The sequence below is a fragment of the Procambarus clarkii genome, chromosome 89 (genome assembly GCF_040958095.1).
Source record: "Procambarus clarkii isolate CNS0578487 chromosome 89, FALCON_Pclarkii_2.0, whole genome shotgun sequence".
Taxonomy (NCBI): Eukaryota; Metazoa; Arthropoda; class Malacostraca; order Decapoda; family Cambaridae; genus Procambarus; species Procambarus clarkii.
The window spans coordinates 8,295,658-8,312,334 of record NC_091238.1 but is presented as its reverse complement, the minus strand read 5'-3'; the positions used below and the strand labels follow the sequence as shown (position 1 = coordinate 8,312,334).

The 16,677-nt window shown below is 43.0% G+C and overlaps 1 protein-coding gene across 1 annotated transcript in view; it reads right to left on the bottom strand.

The window, feature by feature from the left end:
- Positions 1 to 3,370: 3,370 nt before the first annotated feature.
- LOC123773467 (arrestin domain-containing protein 17-like) overlaps positions 3,371 to 16,677 on the bottom strand; it is a 47,257-nt gene continuing 33,950 nt past the window's right edge. Inside the window, exons 6-7 of the mRNA XM_069317829.1 lie at positions 16,399 to 16,555; positions 3,371 to 6,845 (exon numbers count right to left, since the gene is read on the bottom strand). Coding sequence (XP_069173930.1) covers positions 6,646 to 6,845; positions 16,399 to 16,555 — 357 coding nt within the window. The 3' untranslated portion in view covers positions 3,371 to 6,645. The remainder of the gene's footprint in view (positions 6,846 to 16,398; positions 16,556 to 16,677) is intronic.

Here is a 16,677-nt window from a genome sequence, read left to right as displayed (position 1 = left end):
ATATAATTTGTAGGTTCATTATCAATAACATATTTTGCACTTAAATAGTGTGGGGTGGTTGTTTACACCAGGATTCTAGACCATTGTTAGTAGAGGGTCGAGCAGAGGCATTAGAGATGGTGAGGGGTCACCATCAATACCATCCTTACCCCTGAGTGGCTGCTGTGACTTGATGGTGATGTGTGTGTGTCTGGTCCTGGAGGACACCTACTCTATGGAAAGTGCTCCTCTTGTTGCATTTGTGGGGATTAAGTAACTGCATTATGCAGTTACACAAGTTTTTACATCCTTTCTCAATCTTTGGTGGTTTTGTTTATATTTGTTAAACAGTTTATGAACATCGAAACTATTCAACACAATGTTGCTACTGTTATAAATAGCCTCCTAGAGCTTTGGAGCTCATAAACTTTTAATACATGTAAAAAAGCCGTCGATGTTTGAGAAACGACCAACAAACATGGCGCAGAGGCGGCGTCCCAAGCCTCGCTCATTTATTTATGTTTATTTATTTATGTATTTCTTTATTTAACTATTTACAAGAAGGTACACTGTGTTTGTGAGAGTACATATCATAGGTGTTCCTACATTCTTGCAGAGCCACTAATACCTATAGCGTTTCGAGGTGGTCCTCATTAATCTACCAGATAAGGTAAGTTTATTGAGAGGTACAGAGCAGCAAAATTTGAGTTCAACATAATAGCTACAATATATACTGATGGAAATGATTACAGTGAAGTTGCTTGTCTTACGTACTAATATTGGGGAAGTGGGTAGCACAAGGTACCATAGTAAAGATGATGACCTTAGTATATATACAGACCTACAACGATCTTAGAAAGTAGATTGGCAGCCCTTGCCCTCTTAAAGCTCAGGTTGGCTGCCCTTACCCTCATGAAGCTCAGGTTGGCAGCTCTTGCCCTCTTAAAACACAGGTTGGCAGCCTTTGTCCTCATCAGCACAGGTTGGCACCTTTGTTCTCATGAAGCTCTTGTTTACATCCGTATTTTACACAGGTTGGTACCGGAGTAAATAACTTCTGACTCCTGTTAACAGGCAGAGAGCTTCCCATTCTTATATTTCATGGTAAGGCTTACACCTACTAGGGCAAGCCTCAGCCAGGCCTCCAATTACTGATGAGTGAATAGGGGCGAACCGTTAAGGATTGACGACCAGCCAGGACTCAACCCCAGACCAAATCGCTCGCGAGGCGTGGGGCGAGTGTGCCCTTGTCCCTAGAATATGTTGGCAGCCTTTAACTTAAACGTTGGTAGCCCTTACTACAAGAAAACTCCAGTTGGTAGCTCTTTCCCTCAGAAAGCAATCCGTCCTCGACTGTTCATTACATCCACCGGTCGACCCCTGAGTGGCTGCTGTGACTGTTGATGGTGATGTGTCTGTGTCTGGTCCTGGAGGACACCTACTCTATGGAAAGTACTCATCCAGTTGCATTTGGCGTTAATAAATTTTTACATGCTATTCATTCAAAACGGGAATTTTTTCAAATATAAATTAATATTATAATATATTAGCATATTGTGCATATATAGGCATAGGTTAGGTTAGGTGTTTAGGTTCTGTTGGCGATTATTTGTATTTGTAGTATATTTCAAATACAAATAATCGCCAACAGAACATAAACACCCAACCTAACCTAACCTATGCCTAACTATACATAGAATTTTTACGTATAATAATATTAATTTATATATGAGAAGAACCAAATTTTTAATACACAGTACCAGTATGTTAAAATTGATGAATGCGTGTGTGAAGGACGGCCGCTGCTTTTAACAGCCAAGTGTGAGGACGGGTTGATCCGCTAGGCTGTAGTAGTGTGAGGAAGGACTACAGTTAGACGCAGAAGGTTGTACAAAAGAATAGTTTATTGAAAATATTCAAAATATAAAAGAGGGCAGATTGACATGGACAACTCAGAGCAATAGGAACAGCAGCGGAAGTAATAATTGTTGTAGTAATAGTAGCAGTAGCAATGCAACCTCTGAAGAGACAACTAACACAACACCTATACCCCCTATTAGACTATTTTACAGGAACTTCTTTTCCACAGCTCATAAAACGGAGGAAAGGGTCCTGAAAGATATTGTTAATAGAAACGTTATCCCTACAGACAAAAATCAGAGGATACAACTGACGATTTACTATAAAACCAGAAAAACGGCCAGCCTACTCATGAGAAACTCTCCAGACACAAAGCAGAACGCTTTAAAAGAGACCAACGTCGTCTATGCCTTCAAATGCCCTCTTGGGGACTGTAAGCTCCAAAAAACCCAGTATATAGGCAAGACAACAACATCTCTTTCTAGGCGTTTAACGATGCATAAGCAACAGGGCTCCATTAAGGAACATATAATCTCTTCCCACAACCAAACCATCGCCAGAGAAATCCTAGTAAACAACACAGAAATCATCGATAGATGCAGCGATAGCAGGCGGCTTGACGTTTGCGAGGCACTACACATTAAAAAGTCAACACCAGCAATCAACAGCCAATTAATGCACAACTATATTCTACCCACCTCAAGACTCCGTTCCAATATAGAAGCAACAAGATATATGGACCAATAGGCTTTCTACAATCACTTCCATTCAATACCCATTGTTTCGTGTTCTGTCTTGTGTTGATGAAATTAATACCCTATTAATGCCACCTCTTGTTCTGTCTTGTGTTGATGAAATTAATACCCTATTAATGCCACCTCACCCCATCCACCTCACTCAAATGTAGATATAAACAAATCGGAGATGTGTAAGTTCTATTCAGTTGTGTATGTGTAAACTAAAGTCTTTGAAAATGTAATAAGTTTTACGAAACGCGCTCAAGTGTCGCGTCAGACTAGAAATAAAAATGAATTTTGGAGAATTGATTTTTGAATTACCACCAACAGTGAAAAGAAATGTACGAAAGATAGAGAAAATTCGTGTTAGAATTATTAATCTTACTTTTTCGGTCATATTTAATAATACATATATATATATATATATATATATATATATATATATATATATATATATATATATATATATATATATATATATATAATATATATATATATATATATATATATATATATATATATATATATATACATGGTGGGTAGAGTGAATAGTTCCGTAATTTGAGTATTTATGGTAGGTTGTTCTATTTTTATGTAGATTGCGCCACACACACACACACATATTATATATATATATATATATATATATATATATATATATATATATATATATATATATATATATATATATATATATATATATATATATTGGGTGTCCCAAAAATATAATATATATAATATATAATAGGGTGTCCCCAAAATTATACACACTTTGAATAATTATAAAACCAATGTTCATTCAAATAATTTAATTTGAAAAATGTAATTGGATATACAGACATTGTTTAATTATTTTGTCACTGCCTGTTTTGAAACTGATGTCCGTTCTGGGCCAGGCACTGCTGTTAACGTAAAACAATAAAATTGCAAACATCAATAAACTTTCGTTTTAGCCTTCGATGGTATTTAACCTTCCTCTCACTGACCCAAAGAGAAAACAAGCCTCCCTTTCCGTCAGACTTGGTGGCACGGGCATTCGCACAGAAACTCAGATGGCTTCCTGTCCTCTGCAGCATTTGACATTCTGGTGAAGAAAAGCCTACCGGATTACCTAAGCCAATTGGCAAGGGGTACATGATCTCATTTTCATTACGCTGGACCAATGATATATAGTGGGTTTCTCTCTCAGCGCCAGCACTCCAACTACTTCCATCTAAACCCAACAAGCCATACAGCCCCTTCGTTGACCAAGCAGCTGCAGTGTCCCTAGGTGCGCAACAACAACACCACGAGAGATTGCTCGCCTCCCTGTGTCAGCAACTGGCTCGCGTCTCACACCCGCAGGCCCTCCAAATTGCCGAGGCTATCCGCCTTGCTGCTCCAATACACATCCCGCCACCACACAGGCGACCCCTTCACCATCACATGGACCCTGTCACCATCACATGACCCCGTCACCATCACATGGCCCCGTCACCATCACATGGGCTCCGTCACCATAACATGGGCTCCGTCACCATCACATGGCCCAGTCACTTTCACATGACATTGGAATAATATACACAACAGTTGGTGATCCCTGTCTACTATTGGAATGTGAACAAAGTTAAAGCCAACAGTTACTGAAGTCAAAGGCAATAATTGCTGAAGTCAAAGGTAATAGTTGCTGAAGTCAAAAAGTGCAGAGAAATACAAAAGCTTCATTCATAGGAATTCAAATGCGACTTCTTTATACCCAATATCAACATTATCTTCTCTTATGTGCTTGGTAAGTGCATGTTAGTGTGGCCGTGCTCCCAGGTACACAGTGTTATAAATGTGAGCTTGATCATATCATCCGAATGTTTCATGAAGCAAAAATTAAACAAAATAAGTGGAGTATGGTACGTATTGGAAGAGCTTCGCTGAACATAGATTATGAGCACAAACCTTATATATATATATATATAAAAGTGATAAACTGTATTTACAAAGTTAGCTTAGCCTTAGTCGGCAGTGATATAAAACTAAGTTATGCTTGGCTAGGCTAGGGTATGCTAAGTTAGGCTACTAAGTAGATCAGTCTACTCAACTGGTTGTACTATTTCTTGGTGTTGGACGGAGGGAAAAACTTTGGAATTACTAACTTTAGCTTATAATGAAACTATGGTCTAACTGGTTAACTACAAAATGATGTTCTCTCGCTTGGAAGGAAAGCCAGAAGAGAATCTTGTGGCGACCTTCAGCAACCATTGATTTTTAATTTTTAATTTAATTGTCTATCCTTAATCATATACTAGGGGATGTTGAGTAGGCTCACATAAATTTACAATATGAAAAAAATGTGAGCTCAGGTTCAGAGCATTAATAATCATAGTTTACAACAAAAGTCATGTTTGACGTATTGCCTTCCGTGTGGCCTTGGAGGCTGATGATGAAGAGGCAGTGTGTGATGTATAGTATAAAACATTATGCAGTAACGATGTATTGAACATTATACAACTGGAAACTAGCTCGAAAATATCACAGAACTAGGAAATTGGCTTAGTGGTGGGCTTAAGGCCTATCAGCCCGTGGAAGGGTTAGGTCGTGATACTAGCTTACTGATCAACCAGTAAGAATACATTTTGCCCTATATATATATTGCACCGAAAAGCGGAATACACATCTGGATGTATGTCACATGTCCAGGAAATTGTATGTACAGTACCAAATACCCAAGTGCATTGGAAAAGTGCCGACTTTGTGCTACAAAAAAAGTAACGCATAAATACTTCTCAACTTCTAAACTAGCAAAAAAAAAAAAAAGACTTTTGTGACGTTAACTTTTGTTGATTTTGTTTAAAGTCTTTATTCTGTTTGTTTATGCGTGTATAAGAAACACACACACATATATATATAGAGAGGTGGTACCCCTTTATATATCGACAAGTAGGTGCACTAACATAAATTCGTGTAGAGGGCCGGCACACACACCATTGTCGCATGTAATCAAGACTCTTGTACTTGTCAGTCACAGGTGTTGACCTACACTACCTGCAGCAACATAACAAGTGTCAATGTGGTCGTTATCCTTGTCATACCATACAAAATGAAGTGCTATACTCGTCAGTCCAATACAACAGACAACCACATTCCCACATCCCAGGTATAATTTGTATGAGTAAACATACCTACTCTTATCACCCTACTCTTATCACTAGCGTATGTTAATTAAGGCCTCTGGTGATTATTTTCCAAATCACTTCCCTTGTGCCTCTGTGTGAGTACTCAGCCTTGCGTCTTGACCAGAAAAGTACAACACATACCATTCCGAAAATGTATAAACAATACCTTAGCCTCCTATAATATTTAAGGTCATATAGTTCGTATTGAATATGGTTTTCTTGTGGTCACTAGTTGACGACTTTGGCGTAGGTGAGGACGCATAGTTTTGTCCTCTCAAGCTGTTCTGGTCAGCATTACATCCGGCGCCATTACAACTTCGACACAATTCTCATTGATTTACCTGGCCTTATATTGACATTAGGCAAAATATCACCAGTAAAGCACAGCAGGACATTATTAGTGATCTTGAAATGATTGATCTGGGCTCCACACCACCTCTCTCCCACATGTGGCGTGATGGAGCAACACAGTGGTCCAGAGCACCGCCTCTATAGGACTCAAATCAACCACACAATATACCGTTGTACGACAAAACAACACGCACCGCTTTCTCACACCAATCAAGTTTGTACAGAGTGCTCCGCTCCATGTGCGTGTCCCATCCCATTAACGCTGCATAGCAACCTATTATATCACCGAGCATCACGCAAGGTCTTCATGTTGCTGAATAGTAGCGCAAGAAGTCCAAGGCATCCACATGTAGCAGCAGCATCAAATGCTAGGTTATCACCACATAGCAGCAGCAACAAGCGCTAGGCTATCACCACATAGCAGCAGCATCAAGTACTAAACTATCACCACATAACAGCAGCAACAAGTGCTAGGTTATCACCACATAGCAGTAGCAACAAGTGCTAGGTTATCACCACATAGCAGCAGTATCAAGTGCTAAGTTATCACCACATAGCAGCAGTAACAAGTGCTAGGTTATCGTTTGGCCCAACCTCCGTCCTCGGGACTCGTCGTCGACATTGTTGCCTTCAGTGTAGCAAATGTACTTAGGAGCAAAAGACGTCATGGGCTCGAACTGGGGTCCATAGTTTTCCTGCATGCCAGTGACCCTCTCGTACTGCGTCTCCAGGCACTCTTGCCCCAGTATGCACTCTCCGAACCAGTACGACGCTGCAGGTATAGAAAATATATAATAATTACGCCGTAAAAAGTATAACTGAATATTGTCATGCAAACTATATATCAAGATTGCTGCGAAATTTACGAAATGTATCTAAGGACAAATGATGTTAAAATGTATTTAAAATGTCACAATATAAATAAATTATATATAAATGCATATAATTGTCATAATATAAACGTTGTGAAAGGTCCTCCCCCTCCCTATTGTTCCTGAGGGATTGTGAACTGAAGTACTGATATTGTGGCTTCGGCGGGTAGGGGCTTCCATGGGTTTAATTATATGCCATACTCTATAGATGAAAAAATATTTCATGTTTTCTGTCTTACATTGTGGCTTGTTGAGCTGGAAACCTTTGCTCCTTGTATATGTTACATGTGTTCTTTTACAGTGGTGGTCTGCATTAATATCCTCCAATTTGTTCAGTCCCCGTGACGTAAGTAAGTGGTAAGACACACGCCTGGCGTTTCGCGAGCACTTTAGCCTGGGTTCGTATCCTGGCCGGGGAGGATTTACTGGGCGCCAATACATAACTGTAGCCTCTGTTTACCCAACAGTAAAATGGGTACCTGGTTGTTAAACGATTTGGCGGGTCGTATTCCAGGGAATATTAGGATCAAGGACTTGCCCGAAACGTCACGCGTGCTAGTACAAGAGTGTAAGAACTCTTGTATTTATAAATACATAAATAAATAAAAAGTATTTTAAAGTTCTCGATGAGATGAGCCGTGTCATGTCTGGTTTACGGTGTTGTTAGTTCTGTGGCCCTCAACGTTCCTGGTATCAGAGTCAACTTAGCTCTCGGATGATTTTTTGTCGCTCGGTGTTGAACTTTCTCCAAAGCAGATATATCCTTTTGAAGACGAGGTCTCCATGATTGGATGCAGTAGTCCGGAAGGGGCTCACCAAAGACCTGTACAGTTGAATAGCAATTTTCTTCTCCTTCAAGTGAAATGTTCGTTTGACTGTTCTTAAGGTTGACTGAACCTTAGGAATAGTTGTATTGTGTTACTGAGGCTCCCACTTGTGCAACTTTGAATGACTGGTGGATCCTAACTCCTCGGTGTTCGTCACCAGGTTGCTGCATGGTAGTGTTGGTGATATAATGTTGGCGATATGCAGTGTTATGCCCTACATGCAATGTCTTGCATTTTCAGCTTTGAAAAGCATTTACCAGTCTTTTGACCATTTGCGGAGTTCATGTAGATCTCTTTGTAAAGCCTCAATATGGTTATGATTTCCTACTCTTTACCTCAGGTCTTAGTGTCATCCGCAGATTTGATGATGTGGTTTGTAATATTCTCAACTATGTCATTCTTGTATATGACAAAAATGCTTGGCCCCAAGATGGAGCCTTCCGGTACTCCACTCACCACATTTTTTAAGTCAGATTCATTTCTGTTACGGACGACCCTTTGTTTTATTTGTTTTAATCATTGCTTTATGTATTCTAGTATTTTACCATTAAGTCCACGTGTATGTAATTGTCTTGCCAGTGTTCCCAGTAGCATCTTAACGAAAGCCTTAGTCCATGTAATCTACATGTACAGGAAGATCTTTGCTGAATAGCTGGTTACTGTTTCTGAGAACGTTAGCAGGTTAGTAAGGCAAGATTTATTCATAACAAAACACTGTTGCATTGATTTTACTAGACTATGCAGTGAGAGACGGTGAAAGCTCCCCTCCCTTAGGAACCTTCCATGAGCTCGTAGGTCTGTGTGGTAACGCTGATTGGTTGCAAGTCTTCTGCTCAGCTCTTTCTGCTTTTTTTTTAAGGATGGGGTGACATTGCATATTTCTAATCTACGGGAACTATCCTTTCGTCCAGAGATTTTCTGTATAGGAGTTTCAGTGGTAGACACGTTTCTTCGACCAGTTCCTTTACGAACTTGGATCAAATTGCATCCACATCTACAAATTCGCTTAATTTGTACATGTCCTTCCTGATTGTTTTGTGCATTATAGGAATATTCCTTAATTCGTTATCTTCACGTACTTCAAATATTTGTGCGGGTTATACAACCTGTGCTCAGACTATGTTCATTCCATCCTGCGGCCGACCCCAAGGACAGATTTATCAATTTTCAAATTTTGTTCATTCATTTTCTCAAATATAAATGAACATCATTACATATTAGCATATTGAGCATATTTAGGCGAAGGTGAGGTTAGATTAGATGCTTTGGTTGTGTTGCCTCGACTCCTCGACTCAAGTCCATTACATCCAGCGGTCGAAAACGGTTTACACACGACTTACAACTGATGACATTCGAGCATTTCTCGAACAATGCTTCGCTGACGAACTCTGTTCGAATCGCCACTCTGTAAATGGTTGACTCACGCACTTGAAATAGAAATAATCAGAAACATAACCAAAACATAACATATCTAACCTAACCTGACATACGCAAAACTATACATAGAACTTCAATATATATAACAATATTAATATATAAAGGAGAACAAATATATTTTTTATACACACTGAGTTAAAATTGATGAATGCGTCTTGGCGGAGGGCCGCCGCTTTACCGAGCCTGGCCCCGAGGACGGACTACACAATCGAAATATTTACATGGACCATTTGATGGTGTTACGTCAATGAAGGGGGGAGGGGGAGGGTTAGTTATATCAGTAGTGAGTTATATGAGGTGAGGTACTCCTACCTTACTGCTGATATATGAGGGAGGAGTGTACTCCTACCTTACTGCTGATATATGAGGGAGGAGAGTACTACCTCACTGCTGATATATGAGGGAGGAGTGTACTCCTACCTCACTGCTGATATATGAGGGAGGAGTGTACTACCTCACTGCTGATATATGAGGGAGGAGAGTACTACCTCACTGCTGATATATGAGGGAGGAGTGTACTACCTCACTGCTGATATATGAGGGAGGAGAGTACTACCTCACTGCTGATATATGAGGGAGGAGTGTACTCCTACCTCACTGCTGATATATGAGGGAGGAGAGTACTACCTCACTGCTGATGTATGAGGGAGGAGAGTACTACCTCACTGCTGATATATGAGGGAGGAGTGTACTACCTCACTGCTGATATATGAGGGAGGAGAGTACTACCTCACTGCTGATATATGAGGGAGGAGAGTACTACCTCACTGCTGATATATGAGGGAGGAGAGTACTACCTCACTGCTGATATATGAGGGAGGAGAGTACTACCTCACTGCTGATATATGAGGGAGGAGAGTACTACCTCACTGCTGATATATGAGGGAGGAGTGTACTACCTCACTGCTGATATATGAGGGAGGAGAGTACTACCTCACTGCTGATATATGAGGGAGGAGTGTACTCCTACCTCACTGCTGATATATGAGGGAGGAGAGTACTACCTCACTGCTGATGTATGAGGGAGGAGAGTACTACCTCACTGCTGATATATGAGGGAGGAGTGTACTACCTCACTGCTGATATATGAGGGAGGAGAGTACTACCTCACTGCTGATATATGAGGGAGGAGAGTACTACCTCACTGCTGATATATGAGGGAGGAGAGTACTACCTCACTGCTGATATATGAGGGAGGAGAGTACTACCTCACTGCTGATATATGAGGGAGGAGAGTACTACCTCACTGCTGATATATGAGGGAGGAGAGTACTACCTCACTGCTGATATATGAGGGAGGAGTGTACTACCTCACTGCTGATATATGAGGGAGGAGTGTACTCCTACCTCACTGCTGATATATGAGGGAGGAGTGTACTCCTACCTCACTGCTGATATATGAGGGAGGAGTGTACTCCTACCTCACTGCTGATATATGAGGGAGGAGAGTACTACCTCACTGCTGATATATGAGGGAGGAGAGTACTACCTCACTGCTGATATATGAGGGAGGAGTGTACTCCTACCTCACTGCTGATATATGAGGGAGGAGAGTACTACCTCACTGCTGATATATGAGGGAGGAGTGTACTACCTCACTGCTGATATATGAGGGAGGAGAGTACTACCTCACTGCTGATATATGAGGGAGGAGAGTACTACCTCACTGCTGATATATGAGGGAGGAGTGTACTCCTACCTCACTGCTGATATATGAGGGAGGAGAGTACTACCTCACTGCTGATATATGAGGGAGGAGAGTACTACCTCACTGCTGATATATGAGGGAGGAGTGTACTACCTCACTGCTGATATATGAGGGAGGAGAGTACTACCTCACTGCTGATATATGAGGGAGGAGAGTACTACCTCACTGCTGATATATGAGGGAGGAGAGTACTACCTCACTGCTGATATATGAGGGAGGAGTGTACTCCTACCTCACTGCTGATGTATGAGGGAGGAGAGTACTACCTCACTGCTGATATATGAGGGAGGAGAGTACTACCTCACTGCTGATATATGAGGGAGGAGTGTACTACCTCACTGCTGATATATGAGGGAGGAGTGTACTCCTACCTCACTGCTGATGTATGAGGGAGGAGAGTACTACCTCACTGCTGATATATGAGGGAGGAGAGTACTACCTCACTGCTGATATATGAGGGAGGAGAGTACTACCTCACTGCTGATATATGAGGGAGGAGTGTACTCCTACCTCACTGCTGATGTATGAGGGAGGAGAGTACTACCTCACTGCTGATATATGAGGGAGGAGAGTACTACCTCACTGCTGATATATGAGGGAGGAGAGTACTACCTCACTGCTGATATATGAGGGAGGAGAGTACTACCTCACTGCTGATATATGAGGGAGGAGAGTACTACCTCACTGCTGATATATGAGGGAGGAGAGTACTACCTCACTGCTGATATATGAGGGAGGAGAGTACTACCTCACTGCTGATATATGAGGGAGGAGAGTACTACCTCACTGCTGATATATGAGGGAGGAGTGTACTCCTACCTCACTGCTGATATATGAGGGAGGAGTGTACTACCTCACTGCTGATATATGAGGGAGGAGAGTACTACCTCACTGCTGATATATGAGGGAGGAGAGTACTACCTCACTGCTGATATATGAGGGAGGAGAGTACTACCTCACTGCTGATATATGAGGGAGGAGTGTACTCCTACCTCACTGCTGATATATGAGGGAGGAGTGTACTACCTCACTGCTGATATATGAGGGAGGAGAGTACTACCTCACTGCTGATATATGAGGGAGGAGTGTACTACCTCACTGCTGATATATGAGGGAGGAGAGTACTACCTCACTGCTGATATATGAGGGAGGAGAGTACTACCTCACTGCTGATATATGAGGGAGGAGAGTACTACCTCACTGCTGATATATGAGGGAGGAGAGTACTCTACCTCACTGCTGATATATGAGGGAGGAGAGTACTACCTCACTGCTGATATATGAGGGAGGAGTGTACTCTACCTCACTGCTGATATATGAGGGAGGAGATGTACTACCTCACTGCTGATATATGAGGGAGGAGAGTACTACCTCACTGCTGATATATGAGGGAGGAGAGTACTACCTCACTGCTGATATATGAGGGAGGAGAGTACTACCTCACTGCTGATATATGAGGGAGGAGAGTACTACCTCACTGCTGATATATGAGGGAGGAGAGTACTACCTCACTGCTGATATATGAGGGAGGAGAGTACTACCTCACTGCTGATATATGAGGGAGGAGAGTACTACCTCACTGCTGATATATGAGGGAGGAGTGTACTACCTCACTGCTGATATATGAGGGAGGAGTGTACTACCTCACTGCTGATATATGAGGGAGGAGAGTACTACCTCACTGCTGATATATGAGGGAGGAGAGTACTACCTCACTGCTGATATATGAGGGAGGAGAGTACTACCTCACTGCTGATATATGAGGGAGGAGAGTACTACCTCACTGCTGATATATGAGGGAGGAGAGTACTACCTCACTGCTGATATATGAGGGAGGAGAGTACTACCTCACTGCTGATATATGAGGGAGGAGAGTACTACCTCACTGCTGATATATGAGGGAGGAGTGTACTACCTCACTGCTGATATATGAGGGAGGAGTGTACCTACCTCACTGCTGATATATGAGGGAGGAGAGTACTACCTCACTGCTGATATATGAGGGAGGAGTGTACTACCTCACTGCTGATATATGAGGGAGGAGAGTACTACCTCACTGCTGATATATGAGGGAGGAGAGTACTACCTCACTGCTGATATATGAGGGAGGAGAGTACTACCTCACTGCTGATATATGAGGGAGGAGAGTACTACCTCACTGCTGATATATGAGGGAGGAGAGTACTACCTCACTGCTGATATATGAGGGAGGAGAGTACTACCTCACTGCTGATATATGAGGGAGGAGAGTACTACCTCACTGCTGATATATGAGGGAGGAGAGTACTACCTCACTGCTGATATATGAGGGAGGAGAGTACTACCTCACTGCTGATATATGAGGGAGGAGAGTACTACCTCACTGCTGATATATGAGGGAGGAGAGTACTACCTCACTGCTGATATATGAGGGAGGAGAGTACTACCTCACTGCTGATATATGAGGGAGGAGAGTACTACCTCACTGCTGATATATGAGGGAGGAGAGTACTACCTCACTGCTGATATATGAGGGAGGAGAGTACTACCTCACTGCTGATATATGAGGGAGGAGAGTACTACCTCACTGCTGATATATGAGGGAGGAGAGTACTACCTCACTGCTGATATATGAGGGAGGAGAGTACTACCTCACTGCTGATATATGAGGGAGGAGAGTACTACCTCACTGCTGATATATGAGGGAGGAGTGTACTACCTCACTGCTGATATATGAGGGAGGAGATGTACTACCTCACTGCTGATATATGAGGGAGGAGAGTACTACCTCACTGCTGATATATGAGGGAGGAGTGTACTACCTCACTGCTGATATATGAGGGAGGAGAGTACTACCTCACTGCTGATATATGAGGGAGGAGAGTACTACCTCACTGCTGATATATGAGGGAGGAGAGTACTACCTCACTGCTGATATATGAGGGAGGAGTGTACTACCTCACTGCTGATATATGAGGGAGGAGAGTACTACCTCACTGCTGATATATGAGGGAGGAGATGTACTACCTCACTGCTGATATATGAGGGAGGAGAGTACTACCTCACTGCTGATATATGAGGGAGGAGAGTACTACCTCACTGCTGATATATGAGGGAGGAGAGTACTACCTCACTGCTGATATATGAGGGAGGAGAGTACTACCTCACTGCTGATATATGAGGGAGGAGAGTACTACCTCACTGCTGATATATGAGGGAGGAGAGTACTACCTCACTGCTGATATATGAGGGAGGAGAGTACTACCTCACTGCTGATATATGAGGGAGGAGAGTACTACCTCACTGCTGATATATGAGGGAGGAGAGTACTACCTCACTGCTGATATATGAGGGAGGAGAGTACTACCTCACTGCTGATATATGAGGGAGGAGAGTACTACCTCACTGCTGATATATGAGGGAGGAGAGTACTACCTCACTGCTGATATATGAGGGAGGAGAGTACTACCTCACTGCTGATATATGAGGGAGGAGAGTACTACCTCACTGCTGATATATGAGGGAGGAGAGTACTACCTCACTGCTGATATATGAGGGAGGAGAGTACTACCTCACTGCTGATATATGAGGGAGGAGAGTACTACCTCACTGCTGATATATGAGGGAGGAGAGTACTACCTCACTGCTGATATATGAGGGAGGAGAGTACTACCTCACTGCTGATATATGAGGGAGGAGAGTACTACCTCACTGCTGATATATGAGGGATGGAGAGTACTACCTCACTGCTGATATATGAGGGAGGAGAGTACTACCTCACTGCTGATATATGAGGGAGGAGAGTACTACCTCACTGCTGATATATGAGGGAGGAGAGTACTACCTCACTGCTGATATATGAGGGAGGAGAGTACTACCTCACTGCTGATATATGAGGGAGGAGTGTACTCCTACCTCACTGCTGATATATGAGGGAGGAGAGTACTACCTCACTGCTGATATATGAGGGAGGAGTGTACTCCTACTCATGCTGATATATGAGGGAGGAGAGTACTACCTCACTGCTGATATATGAGGGAGGAGAAGTACTACCTCACTGCTGATATATGAGGGAGGAGAGTACTACCTCACTGCTGATATATGAGGGAGGAGAGTACTACCTCACTGCTGATATATGAGGGAGGAGAGTACTACCTTCACTGCTGATATATGAGGGAGGAGAGTACTACCTCACTGCTGATATATGAGGAGGAGAGTACTACCTCACTGCTGATATATGAGGGAGGAGAGTACTACCTCACTGCTGATATATGAGGGAGGAGAGTACTACTTCACTGCTGATATATGAGGGAGGAGAGTACTACCTCACTGCTGATATATGAGGGAGGAGAGTACTACCTCACTGCTGATATATGAGGGAGGAGTGTACTACCTCACTGCTGATATATGAGGGAGGAGTGTACTCCTACCTCACTGCTGATATATGAGGGAGGAGAGTACTACCTCACTGCTGATATATGAGGGAGGAGAGTACTACCTCACTGCTGATATATGAGGGAGGAGAGTACTACCTCACTGCTGATATATGAGGGAGGAGAGTACTACCTCACTGCTGATATATGAGGGAGGAGTGTACTCCTACCTCACTGCTGATATATGAGGGAGGAGAGTACTACCTCACTGCTGATATATGAGGGAGGAGAGTACTACCTCACTGCTGATATATGAGGGAGGAGAGTACTACCTCACTGCTGATATATGAGGGAGGAGTGTACTACCTCACTGCTGATATATGAGGGAGGAGAGTACTACCTCACTGCTGATATATGAGGGAGGAGTGTACTACCTCACTGCTGATATATGAGGGAGGAGTGTACTCCTACCTCACTGCTGATATATGAGGGAGGAGAGTACTACCTCACTGCTGATATATGAGGGAGGAGAGTACTACCTCACTGCTGATATATGAGGGAGGAGAGTACTACCTCACTGCTGATATATGAGGGAGGAGAGTACTACCTCACTGCTGATATATGAGGGAGGAGAGTACTACCTCACTGCTGATATATGAGGGAGGAGAGTACTACCTCACTGCTGATATATGAGGGAGGAGAGTACTACCTCACTGCTGATATATGAGGGAGGAGAGTACTACCTCACTGCTGATATATGAGGGAGGAGAGTACTACCTCACTGCTGATATATGAGGGAGGAGAGTACTACCTCACTGCTGATATATGAGGGAGGAGAGTACTACCTCACTGCTGATATATGAGGGAGGAGAGTACTACCTCACTGCTGATATATGAGGGAGGAGAGTACTAACCTCACTGCTGATATATGAGGGAGGAGAGTACTACCTCACTGCTGATATATGAGGGAGGAGAGTACTACCTCACTGCTGATATATGAGGGAGGAGAGTACTACCTCACTGCTGATATATGAGGGAGGAGAGTACTACCTCACTGCTGATATATGAGGGAGGAGAGTACTAGTAGGTGTCGCCTGTGGTGCCCACAGTACCGGTGACAGACACTTACGGTAGTCCGGGTACTTGATGCCAGGGAGACGGCATGGCTTGCGGGTCTCTCCTGGGGGCAGGAAGGTGGAGAAGCGTTTTCTGAGTGGCACTGTTCCGATGGTGATTGGCAGGCTGACTTGCAGTGCTGACAGCGGCGCTGACAACTCCAGCAGCATCTGTGGGTCGGCAGAGGATGTTACCAGCATGGGTCAGGACAGAGAGAGAGAGAGAGAGAGAGAGAGAGAGAGAGAGAGAGAGAGAGAGAGAGAGAGAGAGAGAGAGAGAGAGAGAGAGAGAG